General features: G+C 38.5%; 1 protein-coding gene across 1 annotated transcript in view; it reads right to left on the bottom strand.

The window, feature by feature from the left end:
* BTG1 (BTG anti-proliferation factor 1) overlaps window positions 1-17,043 on the bottom strand; it is a 17,852-nt gene extending 809 nt beyond the window's left edge. The window contains exons 1-2 of the mRNA XM_044087851.1: window positions 16,627-17,043; window positions 1-1,420 (exon numbers count right to left, since the gene is read on the bottom strand). The exon at window positions 1-1,420 is cut by the window's left edge and continues 809 nt beyond it. Coding sequence (XP_043943786.1) covers window positions 1,050-1,420; window positions 16,627-16,774 — 519 coding nt within the window. The 5' untranslated portion in view covers window positions 16,775-17,043 and the 3' untranslated portion in view covers window positions 1-1,049. The remainder of the gene's footprint in view (window positions 1,421-16,626) is intronic.
* Between the last annotated feature and the right edge of the window lie 279 nt (window positions 17,044-17,322).

Genomic DNA, 17,322 nt, shown 5'->3' with positions numbered 1-17,322 from the left:
TACTGTCTTTGGTATAAAATAAGTTATACAGCAAAAGGTATTCTTTTTTAATCAGGTATGCAGTACTACCTGTAAGAAAACATCAGTTGCAGTTTGCTGGTTAACTTGTACCATACTTTAGCACTATGGCAGAAAAAGCTGCCATGTTCCAGTTCAGGACTCCAGTTTGTGTACATCTTCCTTTTCTCACTTTATAAAGATTTCATAACTAAAGGTGGCTATCTGCAGCCTTCCTTACTTCCCACAGCATTATGACAGAATCATACCCACGTGACAAATGTTTGCATGTGCTAAAGTCATCACCTGGGTATATTAAATACTGGTCATTAATTTTGCAGAAGTTGCCTATCATTATTATAAGGAACATAGTAAATATCTATAAAAGCAGTAAAGCCCATCTGAGACTAACTGCAATATGTTAATTGACAATAAGGGTGCTATTCCTAAGGAATGGCCAAACTGAATCATCTTCTACTGCAACATGGAGAAAGGTAGGTGGGTGAGGAATACCACACTAAAACTACAACAGCTGTTAACAGAAAAACTTTTTTTGAGCAAAAGGATTAAAAAAAAAAAAGAGAGATTTTCCATGATAACTACCAGTGACACCATGTAAGAGAAGGAGAGAGATGCATAGAGGCCAATCTTCACACTCTGCTCATAGCTGCTGCCCCCCCTCCCCCGTCAAAAAAAAAAAAGGTTACTCTGATGCAAGGGCATGCAGTTCAGTTAAAAAAAATAAATAAATAAATAAAAAAAACAGGAAGTTAAACATATTTAATAAGCTAAACTGCATTTTTGTTGGTTTTACAACATTCACAATAGTGGAGTTCCAATCTTATCACACAGCAACAGGCTCTACTGTTTTCAAACAACACTGTTCCAACTGTTAACACTGTCACTTCCACAGCTAAAGCTACTTATCTACAAGATGTGCGTCAGCAGGTTCACAGTCGTGGACAATGTTTAAGTCCAAAATGCATCTTTCAGCGAGCTTTCCCATAAGGGAAAAAAAAAAGCATTAAATCCCAAAAATCTAAAGCCACATCCTAGCTGGAGACCGTCATCATCGCATAGCTTTTTGAAGGACTTGTCCGGCCCAGAAGTAGTTCATCTTTACAGCTAATTCTACTGTCCACAAGCTGCATGGTGGAACCAGCGCTCTGACCATTTCCTCCTGCTGGTGTGTCTTCATAAAGAACACAGATGGATCCATCTTCTCCTATACGATACGAGACTTCATATGGGTCAATCCACAGAGTCAGTTCGCTGGGCAAAAGACCAAAGAGCTGCTCGTTGCTCAGTCCAATACATTCTCCTGCTTGTCCAACCAGAGGATCCATTTTATGGTTAATACGGATACAACGATACCCTGATCCTTTGCATGGCTTTTCTGGGAACCAATGCTGTTTGTAGTGCTCTGTGGTGGAGAGAGAGAAGAAAGAAAAAAAGAATTAAAATTAATCCTTGTGTTTTATTAGTCTTTTGTTTACTGCAAGTTTCTAGTAGCTAAATTCATCATCTCACTAACAAGGCATTACAAAAACTATGTAAGCATCTCAATCAAGCTTCAACACCCCCACCACCCATCCAAATGACTGGTTTAAATGGATTTGGTACATGTTCTAAATGACTACTGTCTTAAACAGCAACCAAACTCATTTTACTCAACCACTGTGAAATATATCTATGTATGCATATATAAAAACATTTTACAAAGCCTGTAGAGATGTGTTGCACAACACTGAAGCAATGGAGTAAGTAGCAGTTTTATGGCACAGTACAAGAAACCAACAGCATATTACAGAATACAGTCTCTGCCAAGACACATTCGCTTGTTATCATCGGTATCAAAGTAACACCATCTGCCCCATCTCTTGCCCTGGTTCCACTTTATAATCTCAAAATACTGAAATCTCGAATTTCAGTATCTCGAAACCATAAAGGCGAATATTTAAAATAGTGAAAGTGCATAATCGCAAATTCGAATATCTCAAATTTGTGGTTATGGATTTACGCTACGTTACATGCAGGGTTTGTTTGGATGGTATCTGGTGTAGTGTGTGGATTGACGTGGAATTTAAGGTGACTGTTTTGTAAGGGTTTTGGGTGGGAGTTTGAGTGTATGTGAGTGTGTTTGTAAGTTGTACGTGTGGGTTAGGGTAGGCAAGGATGAGTGTGTGTAAGTGTTTGAACATGGGTGATGTGTGTGTGTGTGTGTGTGTGTGTGTGTGTGTGCGTGCGTGACTGCAGAATGTCTAGGTGTGAGTTTGCTGTCTTACTGTTTGTGCGATCTTGGAGTTAAAGTGGGGGTGTGGATTCGCCTTTATAGTTTCGAGATACTGAAATTCGAGATTTCAGTATTTCGAGATTATAAAGGTGAACCGTTGCTCCACTTATGCTCTGTTGTGTGACTTGGGTGTCATGTAGCTTTCTATGCATTACTACTACGGCCTTGTAACATTGAGTACAATGTTGTTCAACCAGCATGTTGCAAAAAAAGTAACCACATAAGCTAAAGACAGTGATACAAAATATGGTGAATCATTCAGGTACTCTATTTTTTTTAAGGTGGATACACCAAATACCACTAGATGTGGCACATTTCCTGGCCCAAGTATCCTTGCCTCATACATTTTTTCCAGAAGATCAGAAAGAGGTGCACAACTTAATACAGTGCAAATTGGGGCCTTAAAATAATGCTACTCGATCAGTGTATATATTAACATAGAAATGTGTGTGTAAATACACAACAAAAAATAACCGCATAGGAAATGCAACTGCAGATTGGGAAATAACTTATCTTGCACAGTAAGTTGTCAGTGACTTCAAACTCATGACAGATTAAGAGATCTGAGGCCCATGACCATGATAAAACAAGTTATTTCACAGCCTACAAAACAAGTGAAATACAAAGCCAGACAGATTATAACACAATTTGCAATCAAGACAGGATTGTACCCAAGTTTGCAAGAGGTTCTACTGAAGTCTGTATCTGGGATAAACACAATGGAGGAACAATACTCATTAAACAACTGCATAAATGAAAAATGTGATGCATTCCTGAAAATGCAGGCATGCAATATAAAATTCCCCATGTGGGGTGAGGGAGTGTGGGTTAATATGCACTATGATAAAAAAAAAACAGAAGAACATCAGAAGGCCAAATAAGGCAAAAGTATGTGTGAGGCAGGAGGAGTTTGTTGGCTTTTTTCCAACTTCAGCATACAGTGTTACAGTCCTGTGCAAACAAAACACCATCCATTGGGGGCCCTTGTCAAAAAACACAGACAGCATGTGGCTAGGAAATTATGGTCTCAACACAAAGAAGGACAAGTCACACACAGCTTTACAATACCAACTCTTTCGTTTATCATGCTAACACGGAAAGGTCAAAAGTAAGATTCAAGAATTCGGGTTATAAGCAGTGACATTTTGCTTGAAAATTATTTATCTTTCTGCACAGAAGGGGAGAAAAACAACAATGCCACTTTGCAGAAACTCAGTACTCATCATGGCCCCTATAGGGCATACTTTTAATTCCATTTACAAATAGACCTGTGTACTTTGTTTGTCCAGTCAATTACATTTCCTCAGGCTAATTGGAGTATGACAGAACCTCTTCACGAAGTGGCTGGATGGAACCCCCCTTGCTCAAAAAAGTATCTTTGAAATGAAAAGCACACCACAGCATCAATTCTTCTAGTGAAACTTGTATCTAGCTGACAATAGTCATCAAATGGCCTGTGCATGAATCATGTGGTAACTGTCTCACAGCAGATGAGAGTTGGGCATCATTAGTAAGGTACAGATCCGCTAACTTACATATTCTGTAAGTTTACGCAACAAGTATTGTCCAACAGCATTTCAGTAAAATTATGCCTGTCCAAGCAGCACACTCCCAGACTACCACAAAGTTTCAAATGGATCAGGATAATTTAGCAGCAATGTCAGCATAAGTGTCAAGTTTGGTAACTGAAAAGCAATTACTCATAAAAAATACGAATCCCACAAAACACAGACTGAATGGCCAAAAATGCAGACTTGCATATTCTAATTCTGAAATTGCTGTTCCTCGGAATACTCCCTTTTCTCTGAGGTCCAAGTAAATTGGGGGAGGGGTGGAGGCCTGTCTTCACACATCAGGGGAGGGGGATTGCAAGAGGCAAGTTCCAATGCAGAAAAAAAAACTTTAAAAGAATAAGAGAGATGGTCAACATTTGCTATTCTCCTGTGTTTTTAGACTTTTCCTGGCATTTCGGGGCTCCTAAGTCTTGACATTTCAAAACGGAGCCGGCACATTACCTTCTTCCATTTCACATCACCTAAGCAGTTCCTCCCTTATTTTCTCTAAGCACTACTAATGATTGTTCCAAATTAGAGAAGGCTGCATGCTCTGTGCTTCTATTAAATGGGCATGCCAGGAAGATCAAGGGTTCCACTATGGAAAAGATCCACTGCCAAATTCCCCCAAGTGTAAAGTAATTAATCCCAAAGGATCAAGACTCAGTTCCCCAAACCAGCATGCCAACTCCAATTTCCACTCGGTATACAATGCATTTACATACTGTGATTTATCAATGCCTTTATATCCTGAAGCCAACTCTGACATTCACTTTGTATACAATATATACATATTGCATTTTGACATTCATTCACTTTGTACATAACATCATGCATCTATTGTGTTCACCCCGGCTGAGACTAATAGGTCCAATGGACTCCATGCTGTACCCCAATTAAATTCAAAATAAATAGCATCCAGCGTGTCTTCATAGACAGGGACTTTAAAAACCCATACTATAACTCTACAAGCTTTATAATCAAAGCATGTGTGGGTCTTCAAAAAAGATATGGGATCTGAAGCCTCAACTTGGGACTGAACTGTTTTAGGCATTGTCCATTCCTAACAGAAATGCAAATTAAACCACTGCAGCCATGCTAACAGACAGCCATGCTAACAGACAGACAGGCATCCTGTTTCAGCTTACTTTTAAAACTACAATTACACCACTTTTATGGTACTACAGACAGCAGAACTATACATCATTTCCACCGCTTTTATTTTGTGGAATATATATGCACAGTACTACGTGTACATTTCTGCCATTATCTGCATGTGCACACAGACTCCTGTATTTTTTTTTTTAATTTCTGCCTTCAATTCTGTCCGTTTCCAAAGGTACAAAAGGTCTTTAGACATGTCTGCAGCTGGGACAACCTTCTCAGAGCAACAGAGTGAAGTCTTACATGTTAATGCTGTCATAACCAGAACTTCCTTGTATATATTCCACGAGTGTGCATGGTTGAAGTCAAGGTTAAGGTTTTACTTGAAATTTTCTGACGTACAGTGAAGACCTTTGTTGTGTACTTGCAAAGCCTCACATTCTCAATGCAAAGTCATCACATCAAAGACACAAAATTAACTTTTAGTATCAAACAGCACTCCAGTCCAAACAGGACACAGCTTCAGCCTTAAACATCAGGTTCCTTAAATGTCTTCTGTACAGTTTTTCTCTGTATTCATTTTAGGAAGCCTTACAAGAAATGTGACATTACATCAGCTATTACGTGCTGCTTAGCACAAAGTTTCATGCCCCTGAATGTGCATATGTATAATATGACAGTGGCTGTTGTGTTTCACATCCTTGCACGTGCTCATCTGTAATGACAAATATTTGTGGTACAGATGATGGACGTACAGTTACACGCAAGTACCACATACCCATGATCAAGTCTTCCACGTGATTAATCTTAAAAGTACATTGCCAAAGAAGCAAGAGACCAGAGAACAGCACCCCTCTCATCACCTCAAACCCATTAAAATAAACTTATGCCTGACTACTATCTACATTTTCAGAAACTTACCCTTCAAATTAATACCACCCTACCTGCCGTAACACACAAAACCCCACTCACCCAAAGGTAGCTTTCTGCTGCAAACTGACTGGTCTGTTTTACTTGCCACGTTTTCCCTTCACCAAAATAAAATTAGTGTTGCTTACACTGCTACGGCTTTACCAATTAAATTTCATCAACCACAACAGACTGTGTTAAGAGAAGCTGAGGCCTATCCTACTAACAAAAGGCTGAATGCCACAGATGGGGTATCAGACCACTGCAAAAGCACACACACAGTGACACATACATGTAAATGAGCAATTCAGCATCCAGCAAGTGTGTGTGATGCAGAAGGAAAATGTAAACCCTAGCCAAAAAAAAAAAAGCACGGACAGCGGTGTGTGTGTGTGTGAGGGGGGGGGGGGGTAGCCCCATATAGAAAACACTCCAGTCCCAAGCTAGCAACAAACTGAAGTAGCAAACAGTATGAAGCAGCTCTAACCAGTCACTCTGTCTTGTCTGTTATGCAATTCCCTGCTATCCCGAAGTTTGCAAATGTTTTACTGCTACTGTTCAGGAATAAATGGTTATGTTGCCAGCAATGCTAACTAACACCTATATATCCCTTCTTTCAGTTAGAAAAGAAACAGCTCCATTAATTTTCCCCACAGTATTTGCTTATGAATAAAAACTCACATGTATTTAAAGGTTTACAAATATATTTATGCAATGAAGAATAAAAATATGAACTTGCTGTACAAGAGTTACAATTTGTCAAAATTTGAAAGATTTCTCTTTTTTGGGTTAGCTTATCAAGGATATGAAATGTGGGCATGTACACACTAAGCTGGAAATGAGGGAGTTACGCTGGCAATTAAAACCAAAAGCCAACCACTCACATTGTTTAAGTGACAGCATTAACATTACATGCATTTTAAAAGCGGAGAGCTGCAAAATTGTAAATTTGATTTGGAGGTTTTTTTTTTGTATGTAGTGTGAAAAAGGTTTCTGATTGGACTTAAGAGCCGTGTAATTATTTTATAGGTTTTTAAAAAATAGTCATTGTGGGATTCTGATGAAGTCTTTCAGACAATAAAGGCAGAAATGATTTTGCTTGAGAATGGTTGCAAGTTCCGATTCCCCATGTTTTCTTTGTGTGCGACTGGTTACTAATTTACATGGGACTACAGGGTAATGAGCTTCAAAACGTTCTGCATTAAACTAGTGTTTCTGGTGTACACTGAGACTTCAGTCGCAGGGAAGCCCAGTATGTCACTAATAAAACTGCAGCTCCACAGGTCCAGAGTCTGGCTTGTAGTAGGGAGCTGATAGCAGGTTAGTTGATTTGAGAGTTCTAGCCAACTTAGGTCCTTTAGTGCTGTGCAGTGGTATGTTTTAGGAGATAAATATGTGGCAAACAGCATGGCTCAAGTTTGGACTTGATGATATAGTTGACATTAGTGAAGGTAGGTGATGCATACAATAAAAATGAGAGTAGATAGGTTGCTGCTATGGATTTTATGTGGATATTGTAAAACAATGACTTGCTAAACAGGAAGCCTAATTTCTGTGTGTATTTTTTACAGTTTGGAGAATATGCAAGTCACATTTTAAGCTGCTGCCTAGGAGTACTTCAAGTAATTTGGTTTCTGACACAATTTCAATTTTTGTACTGCCAGATGAGACAATACTGAATGTGTGTTTTTGAGTACAACATTGCTTTGGAATAAACAGCGTTAGTTTAGTGTTTTTTGCATTTAGGAGTAGGTCTGCAGTACCTAGCCAAGATTTGACAGACGAGGAAAACGTTTGAGCGATTTCCTGGGGGAATCTGTAGTAATGGGTCAGAGCAGAGGGTAACTAGGGTTGCATCACCTGCATACTGAACTAGATGTGCTTTTAGTGGTGATATGGAGTACTTTTATAAATTCAATGCGGGCCTTGTACTGATCCATTTACTGATTGTCTATTTGTGAAATAGTTCTAAAACTAGTTAAGAGATGATCAATATAAACTTAGGGAGTAGAATCCGCTGAGAAATTTTTGACAGGAAATTCTGTCAAAGGCCTTTGACAGATCCCAGAAGAGTGCTGATACTAGACTGCCATTACATCTGTTGCGGTTGATAGCACTGATAAAGCTAATATTAATTGTGTTGAGACTGGCCAGAAGCCGTGTTGGGTCATGGAGAAAAGATTATTTTGGGTAAGATATTTGAGGAGCTGGGAGTGGATACATTTTCAAATATTTTTGATGGTGGTAGTACAGCTATGCGCATACAGTTGGAAAGGCCACTTGAATCTCCGCATTTGTGGACTAGAGATTTCTTCCATCTGGCTGGACATGTTTTTTCTGTTATGGACCGGTTAATAAGTATAAAAACAGGAAAGGCTAGAACCAGGAAAGACCGACCAAATCCAAAAAACCACCAGGGAATAATCCACACGACCGGTTCTGAAGAAGTTCTCTGGTTGGGAACAAAAGCGCTTAACAAATAAAGTCAGTTTAAGCTTTAAAACCGGTCGTGTGGATTATTCCCTGGTGGTTTTGTAGGAAAGGCTTAGAGCTTCAGAAGTGAGTTTTAGGTACTCTGCTGGTAGGTTGTCTGCTGCGAATGAGTTTTTGTAGATATTTTTAAGGCGCTATTTGGGACTGGTTGGAAACAGAACAATATGGTATTGTTATCAGATGACTTTGAGGTAGTGAGCGTGGTGGAACACCTTTGTTTAGGAAGAGAGAGTACTGAAGTATTCAGTTTATAAAATGGAAGTTGAACTAGGTGGCTATATTGTCTGGGCTGTTATTGGCTGTTGGTGTGGACATAGTTTGGCCAGGGTGTAGTAGTTTGTTTAATGACGAACAAAATAGCTTGGGACTGTTTTGGTGTGTTGATAGGATGGTAAAAACAGGATTTTTTTGCCAATTGTTATTAACTTTTTTACAAGATTTCTTAAGAAAAGTGCTGGTAGTTGGATAGGCTTTTGTTTTTGGACCACATTTTCTATCCTTTATCTCTCTGAAGAAGTATTTGCCTGACATATTTTGTTAACCAGGCTGCAGGATTTAACCTGACTCTCTTAGTTCTGAGTGATGCGTGGCTATTGAGGATTTTTATTTATTTATTGACATTCACTGACTGGGAAAGTCCACTGGGTTGGGGACCCATTTTCAGTGGAGGCCCGGGGAGAAAAGCTCCGCAATTAACAATAAACGTAAAATAAGTAAAGTAAAAAAACTTTACACAAATAAATAGCAACTGTAAGCAGAGGTTTAAGGTTTTACAGATAACGGTTTGAAGAGAAAAAAAGTTAAAAGCATTTATATACAATGTACAACTTATTAATATGAATTAAAAACCTTAGGTAGCCATTGGTATTGCAGTACAAGGAAATTGAGGTTATTTCCTTTGGTAACTCATGACATATGACAAAAAAGTCAAACGCATAGCAGTGATAGAGCTAATACTATCAGGGTAGGCTTTTTTCCTCTTTTTTTGATTACGGAGCTGGCTTACAAGTTAAGTAGCCCTGGTTTATGGTGGTTTTATTGATTGACATTGGCATTCATGGTTGTCAAGGAGATATGTTTTTAATGTTACTTTGAATTTCTTTATGCAGTCTATTTGGGTGCTATGAGAGGGTAGGGAGTTCCATTTTTTAGCAGTGCTATGTGAGAACAGGCATTGCCCAGTTCTTTTATTTATCTTGGAGTTACATTTAGAAGTGATTTACTGGAGGATCGAAGGATGCATGCAGGGACATAACTTAGAAGTATTGATGACAGTGCTGGACAGTTATTTGGTGTATAAATTAGTTTGTGGGCTACCATTAGATGGGTATAGCAAAGATAATTAGGGAAATCCAACCAGTTCAGTTCATTTATTGCTTGGCAATTGTGTGAACGGTTTGACTTTCCTAAGACAAATTTTGTTAATTTATAGCAGGACTGGAGCTTGTTGCTGAGAGAGGAGTGAAGGTTAGTAAAGATGGTGCTACCATAGAGTAAGGTAGGGATTAGTAAGGTGCGTGTTAGCTTTGTTTTGGTGTCATTGTCCATTTAAAGCATATGGTGATAAGAGTTTGCAAAGTTTAAAGTGTGTTTTCTTTATTGTGTTGAGGATATGTGTTTCAAAGGTGAGTTTATTATCAATTGTAATGCCCAGTAGTTTGGCAGATTTTACTACTTCTCTTTCAGTTCTGTCTTTAGCATAAATTTTGAAGTCTATGTCTGGTGCTTTTAATGAGAATAATAGAAGTTTTTTTTTTTTTTGTATTTAGTAAAAGCTGAGAGTTGTTTAGCCAAGATTCAATATCTGTAAAGGCATTTTGAGTGGCTGAGAGTAGGCCGGAGAAGTTGTTTGAGGTTGAAATTATAGTTGAATCGTCAGCTTACTGGATAATTTTACCTAGTTGTGTGACTTTGTAGAGGTCATTGATAAAGATGTTGAAAAGCAATGGACCCAGAATGGAAGGAACCCTGTGGGACTCCTCTATTTGACAGGTAACTGGAGTGAGCATTTTGCCACTTTACAGATTGTTGTCTATTTTTAAGGTATGATGTAACCAGTTGAGGGATGTAGGGCCACAGCCAAGCTTAGTCAATTGAGTCAAAAGTTTAGTATGTGATACTGTGTCAAAAGCTTTAGATAATATAAGCAGAATTACTGATGTAGGGTGACCTGCATCTAAAGCTTTGTTGACAGTATCGGTGAAGGAAAGTAAGGCTGTGGTGGTGCTGTGTTGTGGGCGAAAACCATGTTGAGTGGGGGACAGAAGGTTGTTGTCAGTAAGGTAGTTTAGTAATTGTATTTGTACACACTTTTCAGTATTTTGGATAAAGGAGAAAGTATAGAAATGGGGCAATAGTTAGAGAGGTCATAAGAGTTTCCACCTTTATGTAGGGGAGTGATAACAGATTTTTTCCATAGATGTGGAACACAGCCTTCTGTAACAGAGCGGTTAATAAGAATACTTACTGGGTATGAAATTGCATTTGCTGCTAGCTGTAAGTATTTTGGGGGAAGATTATCTGCAGAAAGAGAGCATGGTTTTACCTTTTTAAGTAGCTTACATATAAGGGATGTGGGTATTGGTTGGAAAGAAAATGAGTGATTTGTGGGAGTATTGGAATTGTTGTCAGGAAGAGTATGTGAGTTGCCAGTTAGTTTGGAGTTATCTGTATTTTGGGGGTTTGGGTTTGTTGGGGAGTCTTTGATTAAGTTTTGAATGGTGGTAATGAAGTGGGTATTGAAGTTGTGGGAGATTTGTTGAGGGGTCTTGTCTGGTGCAGGAGATGGATTCTGAACAGTGCCAGGGTTAAGAAGGCTGGAGACTGATTTCCAGAATTTCTTAGGATTATTTTGTAGGGATGTTAATCTAGAGGAGAAATATGTTTTCTTATCTTGTATTACTAGTTTTTCGGCTCTATTTCTTAGTTGTTTGAAGCTGGTTTTGTTTTGTTGCGTTCTACCTTTATGCCAAGTTTTCCAAGCTTTGTCTTTTTGGAAGATACGTTGTTTGGTTATTTTTGTTAGTCATGGGGCGTGATTTACCTTTGTTTGCTTGACACGCAAGGGGGCTAAGAGTGTTGAGTGTATCTATGAAGAGATTATTAAAGTAATTAACTGCTTCATCTAGTGGAAGTGTGTTTAGAGGAATCCAGTTTAGGTTTTTTAAAATGCTTGAAAATGTATTCTGGTCGAAGTGGGCAAGGTTTCTGGATGCTTTGTAGGAGTGAGTTTTGGCTATGTGAGAGTGTGTCCTGTGGGTGTATGCTGGGAGGTGATCATTTAGTATATTGGGTAGGGTTCCGGAATTGGAGTAACTGTGGGGGTGAATAACTAATATCCAGTCTAATACAGACTCTGAACGTGTAGATAGGCCATGAGTGGGAGTATTGATACGTGTAGATAGGCCGTGAGTGGGAGTATTGATAAGTTGGGTAAAACTATGCAAGTTTATGCTGTTGGTTGGGAAGATGGAGGTAAGACTTTGCCAGCTGATATTTGTGACTCCTAGGATTATAGTTTCATTTGATATATTTTGGTTTATCCATGCTAAGAATAATCTAAGATGGGAATATTTTGGCCTGGAGGAATATAGACTACTGCAAAAGTTAGGATTTTGTTGTTGTTGAAATGGAGAGTTGCTAGGAGAAATTCTACGTTTTGAAGGGTGGGGGCAGCTTTAGTGTAGGGAGTTATGTTTAGGGTATCTTGGTATAATAATGCAACACTGCCACCCTTTTGTCTTGGGAGTGGTATGGACCAGGGTTTGGGTGAATGTCTCAGCATACGGTAAGAATGAGGAGATGATGAATTACACCTTTAGCATGATTATTTTTTTAGAGGGGCCTGGGGTACTGTGAGAGGCAGAGTTTAAGTTTGTTTTTGGTGAAGAGACATTATGGTTTGGATAAGAGGATGTTTAAGAAAACATTACTGAACTGCATTACAGCATCGTGGTCTCTAGGATATTAAAGAGTTGGACTGCGGAGATGGAAGTCACTTGATTTAAAGTATTTTAAATTGCACACTTGTTTGTAGGCTAAATGTCTGAATGTGTTGGGATGATTTTTGACAGCACAAGTTGGCAGATGGTTACTGACACTGTTGGAACAAGGAAGCCAGTAGAAAGTTACTTGGTTTGTTTGTAAGAATCCAGTCTAAGATGGATTTGTGTGTTTATGTATCCTAGTTGTATCTTATGATTTTTGACAAACCAAACAGATTTGCTGACGGTTGTTTGTGTCTTGGGGGGGGTCCCAGTTTAATGTTAAAGTCACCCATTATATAAGCAATAACAGACGATGTGGTGTGGCATACTGAAGATTTACCCATGGTTGGCATGGTTTAATCATGAGGATGAAGCCAGAGTGATTAAATAAAGCCAACCATGGGTAAATCTTCAATATACCACAACCACGGAGTCGGTTATTGCTATTATACAATGACATTATTTAAGAGAAAAAATACTTTTCTTAAATACTGTCTTTGTATAATGGTGCATTACTGTTCTTCCGCCAGTGGTGGTATACTGCTTCCTTGTGTTAATGTACCGTGCATGCGTATGGGACTTGCGTTCCCACGCATACCCAAGTACATCAATGTTTTGAAATGGAAGCAACAGAGAAAATAATGTCTCCGTTTTTTTTTTAAATTAAAAAAAAAACAAAAAAAAAAAAGATTTGGACACTTTATACCAAATATCTTTGCTTTTACTTGATTTTTTTGTCGCACTGACTAATGTTACTTTTCTTGTCTAGCTTACTACTCATTGTCTTAAAATTGGATCATACTCCTCTCTTCTATTCTCTGTTTTACTGTAAGGACTGAGCAGGCCTGTGAAATGCCCACTATGACCAATGATCGACCCTGAGAATTAAATTAAATTAATGCACCCATATCATGTGCTGATTGTAGGTGGAAGGTTGGTATAATTATTAAGGCGTTTACCTTACAAGCAAAAGGTGCAGATGGGGCAATTGGCTAGATTTAATTCTTGCAATGTCATATTTGTACTGTTAGTATACCAGAGAAGAACTGAAAATTCTATGACATCTTCTTTTACTAACAAGCCATAGAAACAACATACTAAAATTCCATATACCTAGTATGAAGACATTACACTCGACACATGTTGCACTGCCATGCACATTGCAGTTAAAGAAAATGCCTATGTAAATATGTTCAGAAAGTCCTTTTTTTTTTTTAGCTGTCTCAAGCAAGTCCTCAAAATATAGACCTATATCATTATGACTATAGTTATGGAAAAACTAATCAATGAAACAAAATATAATAATATAATTAATAACAACAAAAAACAACATAAGAGTGTGAAGCACTTTCTCACACTCTTCCTGCATAGTGCAAACAGCACTGATGGTTACTGAATTTCTCACAGCTGCAGACTGTTGCCTGTCAACAGCAGGAGTTATCTGCGCTTACAGAAACCGGCAGGAAGTCAACAGAACTAGCTGAATACAATCTAACACAAACACGGGTTTAAAAAGAATCTGCCTACAAACCACAAACTGTGGGTGTTTAATGCAAATAGTTACCTTTAAAGGAAGTCGGGAACATCTGCATTGCAATCAATGGCAAAGCTATCAAATCCTGCCAGACTGCCTGTAAACAGGGGGTGGGTAGTGTGGGACGGTTAACAGCTGCACTTGCAAATCCTTGAGCTACAGGTAAATTAGATGACATTCACTTTTACTGACAGATTAGTCTTGCATGCTGAATAAAAAGTAACACCCTCTCTAACATAAGATTCCTTAACCAAATTGTTCAGATAAATAACACCATGCTACAGAAGTGTAAAAAGTGACACTTCAGACCCAAACATGTAGTGTCCTTCAGTACTTTTAAGAAAGATAGAAAAATTTGAATGCAGCACTAAAACAGAACCGCCAGCACAATACTATATGATAAGCTCTGTCAGTCACCCGCAGATCAGTAAAATTAGTACTACAGTTTTCAGGGAAAATGAACAATATTTGAATTATTTAGTAGACTTACTACATGAATTTTATTGTAAACATTTATCATTATTTATCCTTTACTGACCAGGTTTGTCCCACTAAGCTTGTGGCCTCTTTTCATTGGTATTTACACTACTGGGGGACATTTATCCAGGGTATTGGGGAACTTCACCTACTCTTTTGTATGGGTGTATTGGAAATATTTTACATTCATTTGGGCTACCTCCAACTCAAGCAATGACTCATCCAAAGGTCAACCAGTCAGAAATGCAGCACCCCATAATGCTGCTCAGCATTGCCTGCTATTCAGTCACTTGGAGTAGTAACAGAACCCACAGCCTTCTGTTCTTCCAGCACCAAAGGGCAAGCCTGCTACCGCCGAGCCACTGACATAAGCAATATCACAGATTCTTGCCACCAAAATGGAACATTTAAAATCAATTCCTCATTCGGTCCATTACGCAGATCTACATCAATTCCCATCTATAAACAGTAATACAGTACAGCTGTTTCCATTTCAGGACCAAAAATCATAACAGTGATGAAAACTGTATCGAGTATTCTCTAGATACGCCACTGCATGTTAGGTGTCTGAACATGAAAACAAAACTACTATAATACTTTTAAGAGATGAAAACATTCCTCGTTATCCAGTACAGGGTTTTAGTTGCTATCACAACAAACATTTTATTCCTGGTTCAATTTGCAAATGTATTTTAAGGCGGTTCATATTTACACTTCACAAAATTGATGTAATTAAGATGGCTACCGTACAAGTTCCAGGAAATGTCTTAAAAGGTTTTCTGCTGAACTCTTCCGCTGTATTAACAGAAGAACAGTGCCCAGCATTTTTCTTCATAAAAAATAACATTTAACAATGGAACTGTGCAGTAACCTAATAAAAACCAACAATACACGAACCTAGTCTTGCACATAACCGAATCACTTCCATTATATGAAGATTAATTGTTCATTTTAAGAAACTACATACTATTTTAGAGATTAATTATGTTACCGAAAACAATAGTTAGGAGATTCATTTTTAAGAAATTGCATATTATTTTACAGATTAACTCTGTTACCGATAACAACAGTTAGGAAACTCGCAGTTTAACTACTGCAAGACACGAACAAAGCGTTAAAAGAGGGACGTAGACAAAAAAAAAAACAGACCATACATTATTTGGGAACAGCTAAGACCAGTAAGTGTGGAAACTTAAATCATGCGAAGTTCTAATTTAAACGAGACAGCACGACTGCCTCTCATTTATGAAGGTGCAACAACTGCAAAACAACCGACCCCCCACCCACAAACTGCTTGCACAAGAAAAAAAAAACAAGCATCTTTAAAAATACTATTATTGTTTACAGAAAGTGAAAGTCTAAGCACTGCATGCTGGCTGCAGGTTATATGATGTATTTGCAACATGCAGGATCGATGCCTTTCATTTTAAGCACATTACTTATTTACTTTTGTTTACCGGGATGGTCCGACTAGGTGAAAGCCCATTTGCAGGGGAGACCCGGGGAGAAAAGCTCCAACAATTACAAAAAAGCACAATATACATAGTCGGTGAGCATTCAGTCTCAGAGTTACAGTGATTACAGTTTTAGAAGCTCTACACAAACACCACACTTACAGCACAAGCTATAAAATACCAATAAGGACATTACACATGACTCAGTTTGCAGAGCTATAAGTAGGACAAGGAAGAGAAGAGGTGGGACAATAGTAGTAATGTGGTAGAAACGTGGATAATTATAGGTAAAGTGAGACAGAGGGAGTTAGTATAACTATTATTAAAAATGACTATCGAATAAATGATTTGCTGTCCCCGTGAAAATGCACCCTATCCTGTATGTGTAACATGTGTTGATGTTGCACTAAAGCATAAGCACACCACTCTAAGCTAATGTAAGAAACTGGCAAAATACCAGCTGCGGCCACATCGCAAATGGAAACATTTCTTTGAATAGGTTTGAATTATCCACTTTCCCTCCAACAGCTACAGTAGGTCACACCGTCAAGTTTTACTGAGTTGGCATACACGCAGAGGAGTTGTTTTTAAATTATAATAAACATGATTGATTTTGCTTATCTTAAACAAAACACAGTTTATTCTTGATTTGAAACTGATCGGTGGCACTGTGTTCTTGTGCATCAAACTTGATGTACGTTTGTGTACCACAAACTGAAGGAAAAGGCAAACTTAACGCAGGGTTTGCAACACCCTGACACTCATCCATTTTAATCTGTAATCGCCGTCGTTTTATATTCCCAAAAGATGAATACATTCATCTTACCTGCCAATAAGTCTTGCAAGGACTGGCTGAATGTTTGTAATTGTCGATCGCTTACTCTACCCCTGGTCCGTAGAAATTTCGACAAAAATGTCGCAGCTGCAGAGATCTCTGGTGCCATTGCATTAAGAGAATAAAGTGCAGGGAGCATGGGTTTTTTCTACTTTCGGTGTTCTTGTACAAAAGCTTCTTGTGATCTTTTGGTCGATTGTTTTGCGTACTATTGATCAGGTTTGCATGGGTAAGTTGTTCACATGTATTCGGGCTGAAGTCTATGATTGTACTTCATTTGGTGGAAAAGTTTCAAACGATGTGAAGTATACAAATAATATCTGTTCTTTTTAGCTTGGTATGGCCCAACAGTACACATACCAGAAAAAAGACGTACTACTCCAGCCCTGCAAATTTAGTTATCGTGCTACTGCAAGACGTTTATATGGCTGAAACAGGGGACGCGAGACAAAGGCCCTCACGCGGCTCCAAAGGACCAATGAAAAAACTGCAAATGACGTGAGAGAGGCGTGGCATATAGAGCACTGAGCTCATGTGAAATACTACTGCATAGAACGACATAGCCTCATAGTCATAGAATACATGGTAGCAGAATGAGGGAAGTATATACAGGTGCATTAGAGTAAAGAGCCATACTATATCCTAGTGGTTACTATTTCCGCATCACGGTTAATTTTCCCATTCGTT

The sequence above is a fragment of the Protopterus annectens genome, chromosome 11.part0, assembly GCF_019279795.1.
Source record: "Protopterus annectens isolate FY-2018-M chromosome 11.part0, PAN1.0, whole genome shotgun sequence".
NCBI classification, from domain to species: domain Eukaryota; kingdom Metazoa; phylum Chordata; order Ceratodontiformes; family Protopteridae; genus Protopterus; species Protopterus annectens.
The sequence above is the reverse complement of the archived record's forward strand: the minus strand, read 5'-3'. Positions and strand labels throughout refer to the sequence as shown.